This window comes from Garra rufa, chromosome 22 (assembly GCF_049309525.1).
Source record: "Garra rufa chromosome 22, GarRuf1.0, whole genome shotgun sequence".
NCBI classification, from domain to species: Eukaryota; Metazoa; Chordata; class Actinopteri; order Cypriniformes; family Cyprinidae; genus Garra; species Garra rufa.
In genome coordinates this window covers 30,893,163-30,909,912 of record NC_133382.1, presented here as the reverse complement: position 1 = coordinate 30,909,912, position 16,750 = coordinate 30,893,163, and the positions used below count along the sequence as shown (strand labels likewise).

At 36.4% G+C, this 16,750-nt stretch overlaps 1 protein-coding gene across 1 annotated transcript; it reads left to right on the top strand.

The window, feature by feature from the left end:
* The first annotated feature begins 1,454 nt into the window (after nt 1–1,454).
* Nucleotides 1,455–16,557, top strand: LOC141298110 (uncharacterized). The gene is made up of 16 exons (XM_073828621.1): nt 1,455–1,627; nt 6,063–6,167; nt 6,822–6,897; nt 7,139–7,295; nt 7,370–7,415; nt 8,653–8,711; nt 8,808–8,843; nt 8,938–8,990; nt 10,804–10,936; nt 13,589–13,806; nt 13,905–13,950; nt 14,076–14,141; nt 14,248–14,307; nt 14,387–14,475; nt 14,771–14,865; nt 14,978–16,557. Exons 1-16 carry the CDS (start codon nt 1,591–1,593, stop codon nt 15,010–15,012), a joined length of 1,311 nt encoding a protein of 436 aa, XP_073684722.1. The 5' UTR covers nt 1,455–1,590; the 3' UTR covers nt 15,013–16,557.
* Nucleotides 16,558–16,750: the final 193 nt, after the last annotated feature.

The following is a 16,750-nucleotide window of genomic DNA, read 5'->3' as shown; positions in this document are numbered from 1 at the left end:
TCTTGAATTATAAGGCATTTTTGTTCATTTTAGTGGCCTTGGTAATTTCCAACCCTGCTCCAGTCCATCAATTATTGTCTGGTGAAGTGAAAGCCTGTTTGTAAAAGCGAATATATTTCAAAAAGTTGCATTCAGCTAAAATGTGAGTCCATAATATTACTTTCTCCAGTGAAAAAGCCTTATTGTCTGAATCGGGAGAAAATATGCACAGATCAGGCACAGTTTACAAGTGAAAACCATTCTAACCAATTATATCTGACATTTCTAAACAATTATATCACAGGATTTTGAATTGAGAGGACAACAGGAAAATTATGTTACGCTTTATGGATTATGGACTTGTATTATTATATAGAAGTGATGATTTAAACTTAAAACATGCATCTTTTCACTTTGCAGGACATTTATTGATGGACTGGAATGGATTACTTGGATTATTGTGATGTTTTTAGCAGCTGTTTGGACTCTCATTCTGACGGCACTCATTCACTGCAGAGCATCAATTGGTGAGTAAGTGATTTAATGCTAAATTGTTCCAAATTGATGATGAAACAAACTCATCTCCATCTTGGATGGCCTGTGGGTGAGTACATTTTCAGCAAATCTCATTTCTGAATGAACTGTTCCTTTTCCTCAGATTCACAGATTGACAAATTCTGATGTGATGACAAATTCATGTGCTGGTACAAGCTGTGTGATTATTCCACACCAGCAACATAAAATTATCACCAAGGTAACTAGATTTAAGCTTTAAACTTATTGAGTAAATGGTAATTCTCATTTCAAATGGTAATTCAAAAAGCACTTATCACAACCAGTGGCTACTATGGGCTGATGAATTTCAATTCCGTCATTCTGTGAATCAATAAGGAATGCAGTCTTCTGATGTGTTGTGTACAGTACATACACCACCATTTCATGGAAAGCTCTAAACAAAAGAGAACACTTCCACATTCAATTCACCTCTGCTCTGTTGTCTCCTTCAACATCTGAGGAAAACTGCTCATTATATATATAATGCCACTGTGTTAAATGGTCAGTTCATGTTAAATGGAGTACATAATTAATGGTAATATCATTTGTGAACATTCAATTCAAGTCTAAAATGTCAAATGAGATGTGATGGAAACGTGTTAATGAAAAATGAATCTATATCCTACACTAGTGGATATAAACAAGTAAAAAAAAAATGCTTTATATATAATATACTACAATACTTTATATATAATACACTACAATTAAATAAAGAAAAATACTGTTATTTCTTTACTTGTATATTTTATTTGTGGTAAAACCATTCAAAACAAGTATCTTCCACAGCTTTAATAATGTTTGAAGCCTTCTGGGAGCAACTGTAGAGTATCTGTCGAGTTTATTTATTGAATTAATAGAGAGGGCGCCACCATCATATTCTTCATCACCATCATATCATGGGTTCATAAAGGGGCGGTAGAGACTGTGTAGTGTACATTTATGACAGGTGTCATTTCACTCATGAACCAGCCTTGAGAAAACAAACCTCTCATGACAGGTTATTAGCATTTGTTTTCAGTGTAATTAGATGGATGTGGCGGATGCGCGTTGACAATAATGCCTGCAAAAGACCCGCTTATCGAAACACTTAAAGGTACGTTTCATATCTTACACGTTACCATACACATAGTGGTTGTACGTTTTACTGATTAGTTGTTGTTTTGGTCACGCAGGCTGTCTGTGTGAGACAGCTTCTGCTTGCTGCTCGGTTAGCAGTGCCTGTTGGTGGACAGATAGCTAGCATACTTGTTTTGCGTACTCAGCTGAGACAAGCCGTTTTGAATTAGTAATATGGAAACAACTGACTGGAAACGCTGGTAATTGCTGCTCTATGTAATAGAGATAGGGTCATTTTCAATATTTTTCTACGTTTTTATGTAAACCTAGGGAACCAAATATGCTAAACTAATAATAATGAAAAAAAAAAAAAAACATACTTATCAGTTGACCGTCATACTTTTGCCATGTTAATAAGTGAGGATTTTAAGCTGTAGGCTATATCAGCACGAGGCCACAGTCTTTAAAATTTCAGTAGTACTATCACTATATATTTACTCGCTATATAATACAACAGTTCTATTAAAAATAAAATATAATATAATATTAGAGGGTTTGCACTTGTGTCACGATTTGGTCAGTTACCGGGATACGCGGCCATATTGGAGATACTCAGTAAACGACAGCATGGATTGCACCGTTAATGTACTGCTGAATATGTTGTTCTGCTAATTTATCCAGTCTAAACCACGGAAAAAAACATGTCGAAGCTGCTAAATCATATAGATAAGGACTTAGTAAGCAGAAATTGCCGCAATATTTTGACAAACTAAAGTTAATAGGTGATAAAGATACATACAAGCAGTATTAATTAAGACATTAGCCTAATACTTCACCTACCTGAGTGGAAATGATAAAAACAAACATGAATGTTGTCAAGATTCTTGCCCTGGAAATCCTGGTTCAGTTTAGCCAACCACAAACGCCTTTTGTTCCTCAGTTTTTCGCACTCTTCTCCTTGATTTGTTATAAATTTTGGCAGTCTATAGTACTCCGAATGTTTTTCCCAGTGTGAGCAATTAGTACAGCCCAAAACATGACAATAATTGAACATTTTCAGCAGCAATAATCAGCAAAATATGCAAGTTTCATTCAGTTAAGTGGTGCCAATATGGCCGATAGATGGCGTGTCATGAAAACATGTTTTCTCTCCGCCGATAAAAACACAACAAACCCATGAACCAAAAGCCGGTCTGGAACACAGTATATAAGTGGAGGGGAGCGACAGAGATTCCCCTTCTAACGTTTTATAATCACGCCACTCCATCTCCATTTCAGGTTTCCTATTTCCGTGTAAAAGAAACGCTGAGGATTTTTTCAAATACTTCGAATTACTACTATTACTACTAAATACTTTTGAATTCTACTATGAATTCTGACACACAACTCTTTTGGCATACTATATTCTAGAAAAGTATTAAATTTCATATACAGCTATCCTTCACAAATTCAATAAGGCGTCTAACCTGAATCTGACTAAGGTCTGTGTTTACCAAGGTTGTACTCCATCTAGCTGTTTTTAAACACTGATTAAGGTGGGGTCACATTTACCATCACTCTGCAAAATTTCATGGGCAAATTTTTATATCCGAGTGATCTGGAGTTTTGCAAGAGGGCGAAAAAAATCCCCACACAGAAAAAAAAACAGCATTTGCTGGTTATGAGCAGGTCCGAGCTTATAACCAGCTCAGGACCAGCTTAAACCAGCTCATGCTCAACTAAGGACCATCTTAAACCAGCTGAAACCAGCTACCATGCTTCCAAACATACCTAACCAGCATATGTTGTTCAATTTGTGCATTAACCAACAGAATTATTATTATTATAATTATTATTAGGACTTCATTATGACTTAAATTAAGTCACTTTAGTGACTTAAAGGGGTCATCGGATGCAACACTAACTTTTACATGTTGTTTGAACATTAATGTGTGTTGGCAGTTTGTGTACACAACCACCCTACAATAATAAAAAGCCACCCAGTGGTATTTTTTTTTTAATCTTTAAAAGTAATATCCCCTTTTTAAAATCAGGTCAGGTCAGGTCTTGTCGGTGTGACGAAACACAGTTAATTAACATGAGTGCCTTATTTTAGACCCGTCCTCACCGAGCTGAAACAGTCAGACTCCGATCGCCATTGTGTGACTCAGGTGCAGGGGAAGACAAGAATGTCTCAGATTGAGCGATTGAGGTGTTCTGTTGTTGGATGTAATCATGAGCATAGCAGTCGTCATTTACTCCCGACATCTGAGCCACTAAAGAGGCAGAGGACAGTGTTACTTTTGTTTTTAAAAGGAAAGCGCTGATGCCGATCTACAGTCGTGGCCAAAAGTTTTGAGAATGACATAAATATTAGTTTTCACAAAGTTTGCTGCTCAACTGCTTTTAGATCTTTGTTTCAGTTGTTTCTGTGATGTACTGAAATATAATTACAAGCACTTCATACGTTTCAAATGCTTTTATCGACAATTAAATGACATTTATGCAAAGAGTCAGTATTTGCAGTATTGGCCCTTCTTTTTCAGGACTTCTGCAATTCGACTGGGCATGCTCTCAATCAACTTCTGGGCCAAATCCTGACTGATAGCAACCCATTCTTTCATAATTACTTCTTGGAGTTTGTCAGAATTAGTGGGTTTTTGTTTGTCCACCCGCCTCTTGAGGTCAACAAGTTCTCAATGGGATTAAGATCTGGGGAGTTTCCAGGCCATGGACCCAAAATTTCAACGTTTTGGTCCCCGAGCCACATAGTTATCACTTTTGCCTTATGGCACGGTGCTCCATCGTGCTGGAAAATGCATTGTTCTTCACCAAACTGTTGTTGGATTGTTGGAAGAAGTTGCTGTTGGAGGGTGTTTTGGTACCATTCTTTATTCATGGCTGTGTTTTGGGCAAAATTGTGAGTGAGTCCACTCCCTTGGATGAGAAGCAACCCCACACTTTGCTTTACTGCTTTACTGTTGGCATGACACAGGACTGATGGTAGCGCTCACCTTTTCTTCTCCGGACAAGCCTTTTTCCAGATGCCCCAAACAATCGGAAAGAGGCTTCATCGGAGAATATGACTTTGCCCCAGTCCTCAGCAGTCCATTCGCCATACATTTTGCGAAGATCAATCTGTCCCTTATGTTTTTTTTTGGAGAGAAGTGGCTTCTTTGCTGCCTTTCTTGACACCAGGCCATCTTCCAAAAGTCTTCGCCTCACTGTGTGTGCAGATGCGCTCACACCTGCCTGCTGCCATTCCTGAGCAAGCTCTGCACTGGTGGCACTCCGATCCTGCAGCTGAATCCTCTTTAGGAGACGATCCTGGCGCTTACTCGACTTTCTTGGACGCCCTGAAACCTTCTTAACAATGCAGTGGAAAGTTTTTTTCAGGATTAAGTTCATTTTCATGGCAAAGAAAGACTATGCAATTCATCTGATCACTCTTCATAACATTCTGGAGTATATGCAAATTGCTATTATAAAAACTTAAGCAGCAACTTTTCCAATTTCCAATATTACTTTTGGCCACGACTGTACATATGCATATAGGTTTGTGTGAATCATTCGTGATGCAGCTTCACCCACAGCAGAAGTGAGTATAAGGGTTTTTTATGCATATTTGCAAATGGCCTTTCTTAATAATGTGCTTGTTGGCAAGTTTTGCCGATAAACGCGGCTAGACACAGCTAAATGCAGCTAAATGTGGCTAAAGTACACATTACAGCTCATAATCTCACAGCAGAGAGGGGCGGGGCGAGCCAAGCTCATTTGCATTTAAAGGGCCCATGCAATAAAATGAGCTGATATTTTGCAGAGCTGATTTTGACAAGGTAAAAGGGTGTTTTTTACACTACTATTGAGAATTTTTAACCAAAGTGTATTATAGACTTTTCATTAAGACCCTAAAGAATCATATTAACTTGTGGAAAATGGGCATCCGATGACCCCTTTAAATTATGGTTAGTTTAGGAAGTCACTTTAGTCACTTGAATTATAGTTAGTTTAGGGAAACCATGGTTAATCTGTGTTTACCACAGTTTAACCATAGTATCTATGATTTTTTTTGGTTTTATTTGTTGCAGAAGCATAGTTTAATTTCATAAGGGGTGGTCTATGCATCACTACACAGTTGACAATTGCCCTTTTTTGCCTGTGAAATTTTACTAATGTGACCACACCTTTATATGGCTAAATGTGATACTCATAGTGTAAGGTGCTGAAAAACAAGTGAGACATGATGCAACAGCAAAGTACTTCTGTCTGATACATGTGCACATTCACCGACAATCAAAAAGCAGCTCAGAAGGAATGGCCCACTATATTCCTAGGGTAAACACACACACAGCTCCAAGGCAACCAAGTATGCCAGTGTGTGCTGTTTTGGTCTGGGTTAATGAAGCAAGGTCTATTCCACCTACATTACATAATATCTCATGATTAAAAACAGAAACTAACCATTAACCATCGTGCTCCCTGTTTATTCATAGTGTGCATTCTGAATTTGAAATCGGAAGGCACTGTGACTGACTCCAACCCACACCTGGCATCATGCTGTGAGCTCCTGGAACTTATCCTGCGAAAGGGACTACAGCGTGAGCTCCACACACCAACACACACTCTCCTGTACACCTGCACATCATCACCTGTCAGCAAACACAGTACAAACACTCAAATAAGAGCCGTCATTACACCTGGCACACACTGTGGGAAAATCCATACACATTACAGGATGACTTTTATTGCAGTTTACAGATAATAAGAATGTCTATATTGACAATAGATGTTTGGATGCACTTAACATAGTTTGCGTTTCTCATGATTTCATAATCTTTTTGACCTAAATGGGTACAATGATTCAGTGCTTCAAATTTAATTTGTACGCAAACATAAACTGTCAAGCTAAGTATTTCAAACCTAATGTGTTAGTAGGACAAGATAGTGAAGGAAAAGCACCAAGTCTATTATTTTAATATCACTGAGATACTATTTTGTTTTTATTTTTAGATTTTTTTCATTGTAATTATAGTAATTTTACCATATATTTACCATTTATTCATTTTTATTTCATTTTTAGTTATTTTAGTACATCAAGTTAAACAAAATGAAAATGGAAATAAAATAAGTGTGGAAAATAGTGACAATAAATGGTAGGTGTCAAAACTGTCAGAAAAAAAAGCAAAGCAAATTAAAGTGTATGCAAATGACACTATATTTATATATATGAATAATGTGGCATATGTTTTTAGAGCCTGTTCTCAGTTTGGCACATAGAGATTACTGGCATTGTTTTGAACAGCTTCTACAGCATGACACATGTAGCAGGTAAGTCATTATTGCTTCATTATTGAGCACAACACATTGTAGGGTTAAAATCTAAATCTTAAAATAAAAAAATAATAATAAATAGATGTTTTTGTCATTTACAAATTATGCTGATAATTGCAATTAAATATATATATTAATTTATAAAAATGTATTTTCACTCCCATGCTTTTGGAATTTTTGGAATAGAAAGTGTAAAAATGTGGTCTGTCTGATCCGAATGTTCTGTCTGCTTTTGAAGGTTGAATTCAGTTTCTTTGGCTGTGCAACAGACCACAGCCTGCAGCAAACTCATTACCTCTCAAGGCAGAGGACGTTTCTTCATACGGCTCATGCTGATGAGGAAAACCCTGGGAACTGTAGTAAAACACATTCTGCACACAAACAGAATTATTGAGGTTAGTGGACACTCACAAGTAATGATTTAAAATTGTCTATTACAGCAAATCAACATAATTTATTTTCTCCACAGTGGTATTGCTCTAATGTTGCCATTCTGAGAAATGAGGAGTTTGTTGGTAAGTTTTTTGTTTGACAGAGATACTTTAGCAGTTATATATGGAAGCTCGTTTCCGCCACTGAATATAACTGAAAATAACATTTGCAACTTTTTTTCTCACAATTCTGACTTTTTTTCTCATGATTGCTATTTTACATCTCCCAATCATTTTTTTTTTCTCAGAATTGTGAGATATAAATTGTGAGTCATAATGTCAGAATTGTGAAATGTAGTCACAGTTCTGAGAAATAAAGTCAGAATTGTGAGATACAAAATCGCAATTCTGACTTTTTTCCCAGAATTGTAAGATATAAACTCGCAATTCTGAGAAATTCAATTCAAGAAATTAGGTCAAAACTGTGAGATATAAACAATTCAGATTTATTTTCTCATATTTTTTGGGGAATTGCGAGTTTATATCTTGCAATTCTGACTTTATTACATGCAATTGCGAGTTAAGTCAGAATTGTAAGATATTAACTTGCAATTCTGAGAACATATCAGTCTTTTTGCCCCTGAAAATTGCGAGATATAAACTCACAATTGTGAGAAACAAACTTGCATTTGCAAGAAAAAAAGAATTGCGAGTTTTGTGACTTTTTCCTAAAATTGTGAGATATAAACTCCCAATTATGAGAAATAAAGTCAGAATTGCGAGATATAAACTCTCAATTCAGATTTTTTTCTCAGAATTGCGAGTTTATATCTCGCAATTGTGACTTTTTTTTTTAGAGTTGCAAGTTTATAAAATTATTTTTAAAAAGTTATAAAGTTATAAAGTCAGAATTGTGAGATATAAACTTGCAATTCTGAAAACATATCAGTCTTTTTCTCCCTCAAAATAGGACTTTATAACTTGCAACTGCAAGTTTATCTCACAATTCTGACAAAAAAAAGAATTGCAGGAAAAAAGTCAGAACTGTGAGATATAAACTCGTATTTGTGAAAAAAAAGTCAGAATTGTGAGTTTTGCAATTTTTTCTCAAAAATGTGAGATATAAGCTCGCAATTGCGAATTAGAATTGTGACTTTATTTCTCAGAATTGCAATTCTAACTTTATAACTCACAATTGAGTTTATATTTCACAATTCTGAGAAAAAAAGTCAGAATTTCGACTTTGTATCGCGCAATTCAGAGAAAAAAGATGTAATGTCGCAATTACCATTTTTATTTTTTATTCAGTGGCGTAAACAGGCCTCCATAGTTATATACTGATTGTTTTTCTGTAATTACTGTCTTAACTATCTCCAAACAGAACCGTTTCTTTCACTATCTATGGTGTTGTCAGAAATGAACTTTAAGATCAGTATTGAGGTAAGAACTACTTATCCTTTGCATTTGCTGTATGCTTCGTAGCACTAAGTTCTCCTCATTTCATACTCAACATACTCTTTGTGACTTTAATCTCAGAACTGCAGCTTCCTAGATGAAAGCTGGCGGCTTCCGGTATGATCTTAATGTTCTGACATATTTGATTTACCTGTAAGTGCATGAAGGCTTCATGCTGAATTGCATGTTGCAAACCTTGCTTGTGTTTTAGGTGTGCAAGATATATGAAGCTGTTCCCTGTCGGGAGCTGGGGATGGTGCTCAGGTCAGCATGTTGGCTTGTGATTTCAATTCTGTATGCAGCATTTGTTCATGTAATTTCGGCCAGTTTTTGTAAAAATTACATTTACATCACCTTTATGCTCTCTGTGTTGAAAAGTCAAGTTTTGATTTTCTAAAATGAATAGGAAATAGACCTAATCAGTATTTCCAATCATATCCTATACAGGTCCTTCTCAAAAAATTTGCATATTGTGATAAAGTTCATTATTTTCTGTAATGTACTGATAAACATTAGACTTTCATATATTTTAGATTCATTACACACAACTGAAGTAGTTCAAGTCTTTTGTTGTTTTAATATTGATGATTTTGGCATACAGCTCATGAAAACCCAAAATTCCTATCTCAAAAAATTAGCATATCATGAAAAGGTTCTCTAAACGAGCTATTAACCTAATCATCTGAATCAACTAATTAACTCTAAACACTTGCAAAAGATTCCTGAGGCTTTTAAAAACTTCCAGCCTGGTTCATTACTCAAAACCGCAATCATGGGTAAGACTGCCGACCTGACTGCTGTCCAGAAGGCCATCATTGACACCCTCAAGCAAGAGGGTAAGACACAGAAAGAAATTTCTGAACGAATAGGCTGTTCCCAGAGTGCTGCATCAAGGCACCTCAGTGGGAAGTCTGTGGAAAGGAAAAAGTGTGGCAGAAAACGCTGCACAATGAGAAGAGGTGACCGGACCCTGAGGAAGATTGTGGAGAAGGACCGATTCCAGACTTTGGGGGACCTGCGGAAGCAGTGGACTGAGTCTGGAGTAGGAACATCCAGAGCCACCATGTACAGGCGTGTGCAGGAAATGGGCTACAGGTGCCGCATTCCCAAGGTCAAGCCACTTTTGAACCAGAAATAGCGGCAGAAGCGCCTGACCTGGGCTACAGAGAAGCAGCACTGGACTGTTGCTCAGTGGTCCAAAGTACGTTTTTCGGATGAAAGCAAATTTTGCATGTCATTCGGAAATCAAGGTGCCAGAGTCTGGAGGAAGACTGGGGAGAGGGAAATGCCAAAATGCCTGAAGTCCAGTGTCAAGTACCCACAGTCAGTGATGGTCTGGGGTGCCATGTCAGCTGCTGGTGTTGGTCCACTGTGTTTTATCAAGGGCAGGGTCAATGCAGCTAGCTATCAGGAGATTTTGGAGCACTTCATGCTTCCATCTGCTGAAAAGCTTTATGGAGATGAAGATTTCATTTTTCAGCATGACCTGGCACCTGCTCACAGTGCCAAAACCACTGGTAAATGGTTTACTGACCATGGTATTACTGTGCTCAATTGGCCTGCCAACTCTCCTGACCTGAACCCCATAGAGAATCTGTGGGATATTGTGAAGAGAAAGTTGAGATGCAAGACCCAACACTCTGGATGAGCTTAAGGCCGCTATCGAAGCATCCTGGGCCTCCATAACACCTCAGCAGTGCCACAGGCTGATTGCCTCCATGCCACGCCGCATTGAAGCAGTCATTTCTGCAAAAGGATTCCCGACCAAGTACTGAGTGCATAACTGAACATAATTATTTGAAGGTTGACTTTTTTTGTATTAAAAACACTTTTCTTTTATTGGTCGGATGAAATATGCTAATTTTTTGAGATAGGAATTTTGGGTTTTCATGAGCTGTATGCCAAAATCATCAATATTAAAACAATAAAAGGCTTGAACTACTCCAGTTGTGTGTAATGAATCTAAAATATATGAAAGTCTAATGTTTATCAGTACATTACAGAAAATAATGAACTTTATCACAATATGCTAATTTTTTGAGAAGGACCTGTATTTTAATAATATTTCTTTTTAAAGGTATCTAGATGGACGTGTGTTTGTACTGGACCTGCTTCAGGGTAGTCAAGCACAGGTGGATATGTTTGCCGAGCCTGGTGACATCATTGATGAAATCAATGGGATATCACTGAGGAATGCTAGCAATGGGCAGGTCAGAAGTAATAAACTTAGTTATAAAATGTGTCCTGCATTACCCAACATACCATTATAAATGAATCTTATATTACGTCTACAGGCAGCTTTATATCTGTGTACTCCGCTATCGGCTTCGCCTGAATTGATTATATGATCATGATAAGCTTCTGAGTTTCCATTGTATTTGCTTTTTCTAAAACTCATTCATCACATGATATCGCTCCTGTCAAGAATAGTTAGGAATAGTCATCATTTACTCGACCTCATGTTGTGCCAACCACATATTGTTTTCTGTCGTCTGGGAGACAAAATAAGGATGTTAGGTACACTCTAAGCTGCAGTTTTCCACAATTATCAAAGTGGATGATAATATAAACTACACAGCTCCTGAAAAAATCGTTATTAAAGTGGCCAGATTGGAAATAAACAACAGCATGGATTGCATGGTTAATGTACTACTGAATATGTTGCTCTGCTAATTTATGCTGTCTAAACCACAGAAAAAAAAGCTGCTAAATCATGTGGAGAAGGACTTTGTGAGCAGGAAAGGGCGCAATATTTTGACAAACTAAAGTTCATAGGTGGTAAAGATACATACAAGCAGTATTTATTAAGATATTCGCCTAATATTTCACCTACCTGACTGGAAATGATAAGAACAAACATGAATGTTGTCAAGATTCTTGCCCTGGAAATCCTGGTTCAGTTTTGCCAACCACAAACGCCTTTTGTTCCTCAGTTTTTTTCCCTCTTCTCCTTGAATTCTTATAACTTTTGGCAGTCTATAGTACTCTGGATGTTTTTTCCTGGTCCGACCTATTAGTACAGCCCAAAACATGACAATAATTGACCATTTTCAGCAGCAATAATCAGCAAAATATGCATGTTTCGTTTGGTTCAGTGGCATACACTCTTAAACATAAAGGTGTTTCATGATGCCATAGAAGAACCTTTTTTGTCTAAATGGTTCTGTAAACAACTCACAAAAGGTTCTTTGTGGCGAAAGAAGGTTCTTCAGATTATAAAAAGGTAAGAACCTTTGACTGAATGGTTCTTTGTGGAGCCAAAAATTGTTCTTCTATGGCATCGCTGTGAAGAACCTTTTAAAGCACCTATATTTTTAAGAGTATAGTTTACGTTCAGTGCTGTTAATATGGGCGATTTATTGCACGTCGTGAAAACCCTCTATTGCTTATGCGACAAACAGACCAACAGTTGTGTAGCCTTAAAATCTCAGTTGCAGCAACGTTTTTAATATAGGCATGAAATGAAAATTCATCAGATGTGTTTTCCAATAGAGCTGCACCACTCCCACGATTCTGAATGATTCAATGACTCACTCATAAATACGTCACTTTCAAGGTTGCCAGGTTTTCACTACAAAACCTGCCCAATTGCTACTCAAAACTAGCCCAATCGCGTTTCAAGGGAGGTCTTCCGGTAAAAAATAAAATACATGTTTTTTGGTGGGGTTCCCCTGGTAAAATTTGCGTTCCAAATATCTTGGCTAAATATCTTGTTATTGGGGTTTCTTAAACCTGTGAACATAAAAAACACCCCGCGGCCTTGGCAACACTGTTCACTTGTTTTGTTACTGAATGAATCAGCGTTTTTGAATGAATCTCTTGAATGAATGATTCAATGACAAATACATTTTTAACAGCCACTTGTCGCCACCTAGTGGCGAAACAATGTAATCGACATTGTAATCAAAAAATGTTGTTTGAAGTGAAAATTACTTTCAAAAGATGATTTGCTACATTTTGATCGCTACCGTAGACATCAGTGTTAATATCCGAAATATAAACTTTTATCCTTGAATCCTTCATCCTTTATGAAGATGTGTACATTTTTCTTATTTTACCTAAATATATATTTTTTTCATTTAGTACTGCTCTTCAGAAGCTACAGAAGATACTTACATGTTTCCCAGAAGACAAAATAAGTTAAATTTACCCTGAAAAAATTTACACATCTTCATTCTGTTCAAAAGTTTAATGCATCGCATTTGAACCTTCTGTAATAGTTGCATATGAGTCCCTCAGTTGTTGGATCTCAAAATCATATAGTCATTGTTGGAGAGGGTTCAAATACACAAAAATGCTGAAAAACCAAAGAATTTATGGGACCTGAAAGATTTTTCTGAAAACTTGGCAACACTGTTCACTTTCGTTACTGAATGAATCAACGTTTTTGAATGAATCTCTTGAATGAATGATTCAATGACAAATACATTTTTAACAGCCACCTAGTGGTGAAACAATGTAATTGACATTGTAATCAACAAACGTTATTCGAAGTGCCAGTTTGAAGCGAAAAAGATGATTTGCTCCATTTTGATCGCTACCATAGACATCAGTGTTAATATCCTAAATATAAACTTCTATCCCAGTACTTCTGTGATAATAAAATGTTTGTAAGACAGAAATAATACTCTGTGGTTTGTGAAGCTGTTTCAAACCTAAACATGATAACTCGGATAACACAGATTGAATATGACTTTAATAGACACACGCGAATCATCATTTAGAAATAAGCTTAGAATTGTTTAGATTTGCTTAGATTTACATCAGCAATGAAGAAACAGACATCTGTGAAAAACATGAAAAAAGGTGCTGTAGATCTCGATATCTGACTAACACGGCCACAAACTTTTTCCCCTCTAAAGGCAGGTGTGGTTCTGTCTAAGCTGAAGGGTCAGCCCCTTTCCATTCAGTTGATACGTTGGAGAGCAGAAGATGGGTCTATCTATCAGCCGCTGCTCAAACACTTACGGCAGCTCAAACAGGAAAAGCCCTCACTTCAGTTTGGGCCGAAACCAGCCTCTCAGCAGGACATAACCGCAAGTCAGAAAAAAGGGCAGACGCCGTGTGTGAAAGACGGCAGGTGCTCTTTAAAGATTTCACGTGTGTTTGCAATTGTATTAGTCTCAAATACCATAAACAGCCTCGGCCTGTAACTGTTTGATCGTGCTTCATTAACAGGATCCTGTACGCCGTGCACCTCTTAGGAAAAGCAAACATAGGAATGGTACAGTAGTTGTGTAAACATCTCTCTTTGTGGTGCTCCTGCTTCACTTTAATCCATGTGTATTTTTGACTCAATATGTGATCCTAAACTGTGATTATTAAACCTGAATGCTATTTTTGTTTAAGTATGGAGGTAAAGAAGTTCTGCAGCATGTCATTCCTGCGGTTCTGGAGAGCAAACAGGCAAGAAAGGTATATCTACAATTGAGCAAGTGAGTTTTATGTAGAGAGATATATATAAACTAGTTTCAAGACATGTAATATATTTCATGCATGCTTTTTTAATTTTGTCATATAGGAAGTACTACTGGATGTAAAGGAAACTCATCTTACCTGCATAGATAAGTCCAATAAGCAGGTTTGTGTTATTTAATACTAAATACAAATAACTAGGATTAAAGGTGAATAATATTAAGCTATTTCCCCCATTTGATCAGGAGCTGTTTCAACACCACTTTCCTGAGATATCATGTGTTGGGAGGTTTGGAAGCCAACCTGATTTAACCGTTTTTGCTTTTTGTGTATTGTAAGTATTTTTCAAGAACAGATGTCTATTCAAATTGTTAAAGTGAGATGCATGGCAAGCTGTTTTATGCTAAGCTTTCTTTCTTGAAATGTTTCTCTAATGTTTCTCTAAGATATGAAACTCTCTCTCAGTTGAAACTCAGATAAATACAGGCTTTCGGTATTTGATATCGTGTTGGAGTTTTAATAAATGGCAAGCGGGTTATGAGACTGGTTTATCTGCATTCCATTTGCTTATCAGAGACATTTCCTTCCAGGCTTTGTGTTTTCGGTACTAACCATGAAATTGGTTTCAGAGATACACCGCAAGCTGGCAAAGCGTCATGCTTTTGTTGTGTGGTCCTACAGGCTGCCACAAGCAGTGAGTGTGAAGAAATTGTGAACCGTGTAGGTAAGTGTGAAACTGCTGTAATTCACAGTGTTAATGTAAGGAAAGAACTATGTTAAGTGCCAATCACTTTGGAAGTAATTCATAACTTTTGTACCTTTTTTATTCACCACAGCTGCTGGGTTCAAACATACAGAATGGTTTGTATGAAAATTCAGAACTTGAGTGGACTTGACATCTTCTGAAGCGTGCATCATGTGTTTTTGAAAACAATAAAACAATGCATTGTTATGCAGTTGAAGCCAAAAGCCATACATCTTGCAGAATCTGCAAAATGTTTATTATTTTACCAAAATAAGAGGGATCATACAAAATGCATTTTGTATTTAGTACTGAGCTGAATAAGATATTTCACATAAAAGACATTTACATATAGTCCACAAGAGAAAATAATAAAATAATAATAAAAATGACCCCTTGTTCAAAAGTTTACATACACTTGAATGTTTCACAGCTGTTTTTTTTAGTGATAGTTGTTCATGAGTCTCTTTTTTGTCCTGAACAGTTAAACTGCCTGCTGTTCTTCAGAAAAATCCTTCAGGTTCCACAAATTCTTTGGTTTTTCAGCATTTTTGTGTATTTGAACCCTTTCCAACAAAGACTGTATGATTTTAAGATCCATCTTCTCACACTGAGGACAACTAAGGGACTCATATGCAACTATTACAGAAGGTTCAAACGCTCACTGATGCTCCAGAATGAAGGACGATGCATTAAGAGCCAGAGGTGAAAACTTTTGAACAGAATGAAGATGTGTACATTTTTCTTATTTTACCTAAATATCTTTTTTTTTTTTCATTTAGTACTGCCCTTCAGAAGCTACAGAAGATACTTGCATATTTCCCAGTAGACAAAGTAAGTTAAATTTACCCTGATCTTCAAAATCAAAAAGTTTTCACCCCCGGCTCTTAATGCATTGTGTTTTCTTCTGGAGCTTCAGTGAGTATTTGAACCTTCTGTAATAGTTGCATATGAGTCCCTCAGTTGCCCTCACTGTGAAAAGATGGATCTCAAAATTATAAAGTCACTGTTGGAAAGGGTTCAAATACACAAAAACAGCTGTGGATCATTCAGATAAAAACACAATATTAAGAATCAGGTGTATGTAAACTTTTTTATAAATTCAACTATTATTTTCTCCTGTGGACTAGAAGTAAAATTTTTACGTGTTTTATGTAAAATCTTATTCAGGTCAGTACTAAAAAAATAAGATGCATTTCGTATGATCCGTCTTATTTTGGCAAAATAACGAACATTTTGCAGCTTCTGCAAGTTGACTTCAACTGTATATTCTAATATATTATAACAATATTGTTTATTGTTTGTATTAATATATGATAGATAAAACCTTATTGTAATATGCTGTATTTGTGCAATGTTGTTTTGATAGAAAGAAATACATGAAACACCGAGTCTCTTTGTTACAAGATGTTATGCTTTTATATAATTTTTTTAAAGTTTACACAACATACAAATATTATAAAACACTTTAAAACAAAGAAGGACTTAATCACCATTAAATTAAATACACACACTGGGGTCCATAAAGTTGTATTTTTGCATTTAAACAAGTTTGAAGTAAATAATTCTAAGGTTTTTAACATTTTTAAAAGGTCTCTAATCAAATACTGTATGTATATGTATGTTATTGAGCAGGTAAACTCAAATATACAAAAATGGACAGATTATAGCTTCCACTGAGGCACAGAATGTTCTTAAGAATATTTTTAAATCAAATGTGAATAAAAAGCACACATCTTTAACTGTTATGAACTTTTCACGATCACTTTTGGTGACCTTTATCTGCGACTTTAAATTTGAAGCACATCTCACTCTTAATTTGGAGATTTTGTTCATTTTAACTTCAATCTTCTATGAGGTAGCGGTC